The 7,745-nt window shown below is 35.7% G+C and overlaps 1 protein-coding gene across 2 annotated transcripts in view; it reads left to right on the forward strand.

Moving 5' to 3' along the window:
* The window catches only part of LOC145992164 (fatty acid-binding protein-like), a 66,336-nt gene that overhangs the window by 54,136 nt on the left and 4,455 nt on the right, over positions 1-7,745 (forward strand). For both annotated transcript variants that reach the window (XM_083128451.1, XM_083128450.1), the window contains exon 3: positions 1,225-1,323. In XM_083128451.1, coding sequence (XP_082984577.1) covers positions 1,225-1,323 — 99 coding nt within the window. The remainder of the gene's footprint in view (positions 1-1,224; positions 1,324-7,745) is intronic.

Here is a 7,745-nt window from a genome sequence, read left to right on the forward strand (position 1 = left end):
GTGTTTCAAATCAATCACATTTATGCTGTCCTGTATTATTGATCTGGCAGACGTTCTGCCAGATATTTGATCTACACCCACCGCAAAATGACTTCGGACTCATAACAAAAGCACAAAAAATACAGAAAATTCATGTGAAAAGCTATTATTTCGGATTCCATAAAAAAGTCATTCCATGTCAACTATTTAGGCTTAGTTTCCATGGAAACCTTTCTAACAATGGAAAGTTGAATCTAATTTTTAGCCATTGTTTCCATGGAGATATGAAATAAACAATTACCTAATTTCAAATGCCCATATCTCCGTTGCTAATTAAGAGAAATGATTTTACACGCAATGGATTCAGCTCGATGCCTTCTATCAAATTTCATTCCATGTCCAATATTTAGGCTTACTTTCCATGGAAATCTTTCTAATAACGGAAAGTTCAATCTCATTGTTAGGACTTAAATTACTTCCGAAGTCTTAGTGATTCCATGCCCACATGCATCCAAATGGTTCTCAAAAGTAAAGGCAACATGACTCCGTATGCATTTTGCTGTATCTAATAGCTAATAATAGCTTATCACATAAACTTTCTGTATTTTTTGTGCTTTTGTTATGAAGTCCGAAGTCATTTTGGGCGGGGGGGGGGGGGTAGTGTATACTACAGTAGTGTAGTATAGGGTAGTCTGGCCAAGTATTTAATAACTTTATTTCAATGACATACCCTGCCCATGTACTTGGATGTTGAACAATAGTTTGATTTTTTTTTTTTTTTTTTTTTTTTTTTTTTTTTTTTTTTTTTTTTTTTTACAGCCTGCTCTTATTGCCAATACAGACATCTTGTTCTTCTCTTTTCATGAACGGGCTGGAATTTTTCACATCATGCAATACAGGGTCTTATTTATTATAATTCACTCTTAGTTTGATTTTGACTGTCTCTAGTCAGCCTCAGTTCTTATTTACAAACATGCCTCCCTCGCCTGTAATATTCACGGTTTGCAACCCTTACTTGTTCATTGGCATGGTCTTTCTTTTAAAACAACCCTTTACCATACCTTGTAGTAATGTTAGCCAGCTCTGTAATATCTAGGAAAAACATTAAATGGCATGGCATTACTTCTGCAAGAAAAATGCATTCATCAAAGTATTTAATATCCACTAGCATTTTTTTAAGATCTGAAAACTTAATAAAATTTCACTTCATGTTTTTCTTTGTAATATTTTGGTCTTCCTTTCCAGTCGGTGATAACAAAGGAAGGGAACAAACTGGTCCATGTGCAGAAGGGGGAGAAGACCACAGAGATCATCAGAGAGTTCTCTGCAGATGAAATGAAGGCAGTAAGTATAATACAGTACGGAATAGAACAACGGCATGGTATGCCATGCCATAGACTCTTGATTAGTCCTACATTTTTCACTGAAATGTCTACATAATATGATGGTTAAGGGGAAAAAACAAGGAATGTCACAAAACCAGTTTTTGGAGAAAACTACATTTTGATGCTAAACTTTCCTATGTTCTTTCCCAGTTCCTCAAATATTCGATTGTCTCTTACATGCACATTTCTCATTTCATTACAGTGGTTTTTGTACATTTCTTTAGTACCAGTTCCAACCAACAGAATGAGCTGTAAATCTCAAAATCGAAAAAAATGGACTGAAATTTCTAGTTTTTTCCCTTACCCTTCATATATTCCCTGCATGTGCCAAATGGTGAGCTACTTTTTTGGTTCATACATTCGACAAATATAGATTACAAATGAAGGGTTGAAGAGGGGGAGGTAAGTGAAGTTTTCTGTTGTGTGTGTGTACCAAAGTTTAATTTAGTCTAAGCAAATGCAAAATGCGAGTTTGTATATGCATGTCCACCTTCCGCACTGCAACAGCACTTAACGTGTAAATAAGATTCCAGTCACAAATGGAAGCCTCACGCAGAAACAAACTGTGGGATAGAATTCTAAGAGTTCCTTTGCAAAGCATTCACTGTAATCTGCTAAAGAGCATGATGCTCTCTTGGTATATTAGGGTAAGGACGGTGCAGACGGACACCCTAAGCACAATTTTCAAAATAACTGTGAAACATTTTATTGAAGAATGAAAATAACTATTTGCATAAAAGGTGTGAACCTTTAGTTAACACATGATAGCACAGTATGCAAGCAAATAAACATGTCTCAAAATAGTCTGATCAATCCTCGGATGCGGCTGTGTCGGTTTACCCCGCACGTTCGGGGCAGACGAACATTTGATCCGGGCAGATGGACGCGTAATGATTTATGAACTATCATCACTCTCACAATAACACGCATAATATGGGTCATTTCAGTTTTCAACACAATTTACATGGATCCAGAGAGAATACTCTAAGCACTGCACCCAATTTTGACCCTGGTTGTACACATCTTTGCATTTACGGCACTAATCACTTGTGGTGCGTTTAAACTTCTTTGATTTTTTGCTGCAGCTTTCAGTTTTTTGTACTTGAGGCAAGCGATGAAGGAAGGATCCCTCAATACATGTGATTGCCCAGTTTTGAGTTTCCTGCTACAGGTCCCAGAAGTTGATGGCAAAGGGTTTAGCTCCTCAAAAATTCCACGAGATGACACATCCTCTTCTCTTGCTGTAGGCTCTGATGATCGCTCATCTTCAACATGGACAGTTGCAGGAACAAAGATATGCCCAGGCAGTCGTTGTGGATTAACGGGATATATTCCATAAGCATTGAACCAATTTACAGCATTGTTCGTTCTCAATGTCTCACCATCCTGTAACAAGGGCACATTGTATTAGAAACACAAACATTTGAAGGGTACAAAATGCATTCTATACATTTCACACTTGCAATTTCCATTACTGAGTCAAATATACATTAGTTTCTCAATCAAAAAGTACCTAACAATAGTTAAATGGAATACAATTCATCTATGTCCGTTTACTCCAACGGCAACCTGTCCATCTGCCCCACTCGTAGCCTTTGACTTTACATTCCGAAAAAGTCCACCAGATGGCAGCACAATGTTGTCAACACGTGTGTGTGTGTGTGTATATATATATATATAAAGGAATCCCTGCCTTCACCACACTTCAAATCACAACTTTGGCAGGACCATAGTAACCGATGCAATCCTTGTGTTTGAAACGCATTTTTTTAGTACTCAAGGTTTTGCACGTACATTTTCTGCTTACCTGGTCAGGTGTTTATGCTGGATTCGAGTTTCTTCTTTACGATTTCTTCCGATGCTAAACACAACAGCTAAACACAACTGTTCTGAAACGTTCAGGTTCATACACAACTCCAACTGCTGCACTGTTGCTAACTTCAAACGGAAAATATTCTTACTTTTCTTAGGGGATGTCAGTTTGCCCCATCCTTACCCTTTATCTGCAAAATGCCACTAAAGGGAAGTGGAGGAATGGTGAGAAACCAAATGCTAATACTTCATTTCAATTACCTGTTCAAAAACACAAATTCAGAGGCCCCCACCCCACCCCACCCAACTGCTCCCCTCCCCTCTGCTTGTTGCAAGGTGAGGTGAACCCACTCTTCTTTGTGTCCTTGTGAACCAGGGTCCTGCTTATGTACAACTGTGTGTGTGGGTGGGGGAACCTGATTTTTGCCACTTGGAGGCCTCAAAATGTCCACTCCAATGGCTCTTTCCAAAAGAGTTCCTCCTATGGGACTGGTTTACTGTAGAAAAATGTAATGCAAAGCAAACCTAATCAAATAACATACATGCAAGTTTGCATGCACACTTAAAGATGATTAACCTTTATACGTTAATGCTGCGGGCATTGTTTTTGACGAAAAAGCACAAAATGTCAAATAACAGCCATGAAATATTTATTTTTCATGTTTTTGAAAGAGGGGAGGTGTATTTTTATACAATATTTTGTGACAAAATGATGCAAAATAAAATCTAAACTCAAAATTTAGTTTATTTACAGATGCGATACTCAGAAGTCTTAATTATCCTGAGAGTTACGCAAATCATGGAGAATTGATTAATTCTGTTGTAAATATTTGAAAAGCAAAAATGGACTCTTTTAGACAGGAATAAACTTGATACAGTACTTGGATAACTTTAAAAATGTGCTATTAGAAGGAAAAAGCTTTTGTGCAAAAAGTAGTTTTAAAATCAAATTTAGGCTTATATTCACCATTTTAACACACAAATTCCATTTTATATAGTCACTCATTCAGTAGAGAACTGTGTAAAGTTCCAATGTAACTTAAGTGTTTGTTAAAGTGAGATGAAAACTCTTAAACTAAAACTGTACAATTGGTGCTCTAGCATAGTGGTCAAATATCTTAGGTAAATAAAACCATCACTAAATGTTTGCTTTTGTATCATATAGCAGCTGAGCAAAACTTCATTTAACGTAAGTCATTCCATGCCAAATCAACACAGATATGTGCAATTTCCAACCTGACCATCTCAGATTTTCATGAAATTTGGAGAGTTGAAACTATGCATGGAACTTAGTAACTGTGAAAATTTTGAGTCTTGCGCCGGACCTGCGCCTGACACACACAGCTAGGGATCTCCCTGTGCCTAACCTATTTCTTTCATGACCAGGATAACTCCTTTACATTTTGTAGGGAGTGTTAAGGGACTTTTGACTCGTCATAGTTCATGTAATGAGTCTTTTTTTTTTTTGAGCTCATAGTTACACATATTATTTTGTATCTTCTGATCCCATTGTAGTCCCAGAATGATTTTTTTTATATGTTTTAGAGCATGGTATGAGGGACCAAATATATATATTTTCAATGATTCTTGGTGAGGACATGTTTTGAGATTAAAGGTCATGTGACAAAATTATATTTTTATCCAAAGGTAGGCTTGTTATATATCACTGGAAAGCTTGTTCAATTCCCTGTACAATAATCTTGATTTGAGCTTCCTAGGGGCGGAGTTACAGTACATTTAGTATAGCTAAGTGGGCTCAAAAAGGGCAATTTATGCGAACTTTGACCTTGAATAATTTAACAATTAAAACTCGCAAGACTCAGTTTTCATAGTTATTAAGTTCATGCATAGCTTCAACTACACAAATTTCATGACAATCTGAGTTGGTCAGGTTGTGGGCTGTTGATTTCATATGGAATGACTCATAAGTCTTTTACTGATGGTTTTCACACAGGTTGCAATGGGTCATTCCATGTGAAATCAACAAGGTCCTCAACCTTACATTTTTTGACTCATTTGAAATTTGGCATACTGGAAGGGCCACCTGAGATAGGAAAATATGCAAAGTTGCAGATCCCTATCTTTTGTATTTTTGATATTAGTGTTTTGCAAACTGAGATTTTGACAATTTTTTCCATCTTGTTAACTGTAATGTGCAATATTTCGGCAATCAGGCCACCTATAGAAGTGATTCGGAGGGCGCTGGAAAGGTCAAGAAGGACTCGTTCATGCCTTTCACAGGAGATATTGCATATCCATCTCAGGGAAATAAAAACAAATGAAGGTGGTGTAAAGAAAACTTTGGTAGCAATTTTCTCAAACAGGTCTTTTAATTTTTTCTAAAAAAATTCATACATATACTATTACTTAAGAACTGTACAAACTTTGAAAATGGGACATCAATGGGATCTGGAGTATTGTTAGATTTAGGGTAGAAAGGTAATGCATGATAACATATTTTGATAGACAAATTCCTAATATTCAAAAGTAAAAGTCGAACAGAAATTAAATACAATATTGTTTGAATTAAGTACATGAATCTAATGTTTAAATTCAGATATTAAAGATACAGGGTGATTCAAAAGTCTGGTCCCATAGGTAACTCGTTATTAGTGCACAAATCGAAAAATTGAAAGAGGTGACTTTCAATCTAAAGTGCTTGAATTTTCAACGTATCGTGCACCGTTTAGGCTGTACACTAGTATGAGCCTCACAACAACTGGCCATGGGTACCTAATAAATCAAACCTTTTGCAATGAGATTTCGCAGATTTTCAATTGTCATACCTTGTAATTTCAATTTCTGGTAAGTCAAGTATTAAAACCTTGTTTCACTATATTTTCTGAGACTTTATTTAACCCAAATTTAAAAAAGAAAAGGCTTCATTATTCTAAGTATAGGATGTAGTTTAACCTTATTTTGCAATATCAGAAATTAGGTGACATAAGTTACCTCATATTGACCAAAACAAGTTGAATCTAAAAGTTGAGATTTTTACTGTGAGTTAGGTTCATGCAGGGCTTCCTTTGTGCCAAATTTCAGATTTTTTGAAGAGGACACATCTGTGATATTTAACCCCGAAAACTTGTCAAAATTCAATGAACGGCAATGTTTGAGCACATGCTGTAAAAAAAATGGTTGCATTTCTAAGCACTGGTATTTTATTTACAGACACCCTGCACGCAGGTCTACACGTGTAAAAAAAAAAAAAAAAAAAAAAACTTAGACTAAACCCCTTCATTGAAAAAATCTGGCTTAAAAATACATTTAACTATTGTTACCCCAATTTCCACCATAATTTTCATACTTAGATGCAATTTTAAGCAAAACATACTTGAATATCATGGAAAGTATACTTCATTAGCTACAAAATGAATTTTGTATCAGGTCTCTAGCTCTAATGGTTTTTGAGATATTAAGGTTTCTGAAAAGTGCTACATGAGCAAAAAAAAGTCATGCACAATGTTGGACTGCCCCAAGAGAACTAAAGACAATATTTTTTTTTGAACATTGGTTTTGATATCTAGAAACACATACAAACGTATGTACTAAAAATGAAAATTTTCTAAAATGGTCATGCAACAAACATTGGATCGTTTGGTATGGAATGACCCTATGTGTGAGGTTGAAAACAGTCTCTTCACTTGTTAATTTCACATGAATTGCCCCATATTAGGTTCAATATTGAAGGTTATTTCATTGTATTCCAGTTAACAAATTGAGTGAACGCAGTGTATTCAAATTCATATATTGTGTTCAGTTTAATAAAATTGATTCCACTAGCCAACTGGTTCCAATAATCGGTTCCTATTTTCTATTGCAACCAGTACTTACAAGTACTGGCAACTTTTTGAGATTACACAATATGCTACTGTGATTTGAAATTTTATATACTCGAAACACATTGATGGGTATTTGAATCACCTCATGCTTTCCTGATTGTGACAACTTTTGACACTTCCACAAAAATATTCGGATGGTAATGTAAAGGGTATTTTAAAATTTATACATGAAACCTGAAGGAGACTCACCCAGAATGTTAGTTTTTCATGTAGTGATAATAGTTTCATATGAGGGGACAATAATTTTTAATCTACATATTTTTTTCTGTGGGTCACTTGTAACAATTATTGTATAATCACTTTTTCCAGAAAACATAAACATTGACGTAAGCTTCTATAAATAATTGACACTACAAATTACATGGGACATTAAGTCAAAATATTGGTCTTAATTTATATGTAGCTTTTCATATGAATTACCTTTGTAATATTAAACTTATATTGTATACTTACATAACTTATGTGCTAAACAATATATATTTTCCTTACAATAACAACCTGTGGTGCAACAGCCTTTGAGAGCCAGGGCCTCCCTATTGACTGCTGGCCTCACTCTTGCATACCTCAGCAGAGGTGCGAGATAATTCAACCAGTTACGGGGTGTCATGTGGTCAGCAGAATGAACCCCCAGTCATTGTAGGTATTCTATGACTGGGTTATGTTATTCATTCGTAGCTCCCAAATTTCCTTATGATAGTGGATGGCCACCAGTCCCATACACAGGCCG

Source organism: Lepisma saccharinum, chromosome 9 (genome assembly GCF_977018435.1).
Source record: "Lepisma saccharinum chromosome 9, izLepSacc3.1, whole genome shotgun sequence".
In the NCBI taxonomy this organism is placed as follows: domain Eukaryota; kingdom Metazoa; phylum Arthropoda; class Insecta; order Zygentoma; family Lepismatidae; genus Lepisma; species Lepisma saccharinum.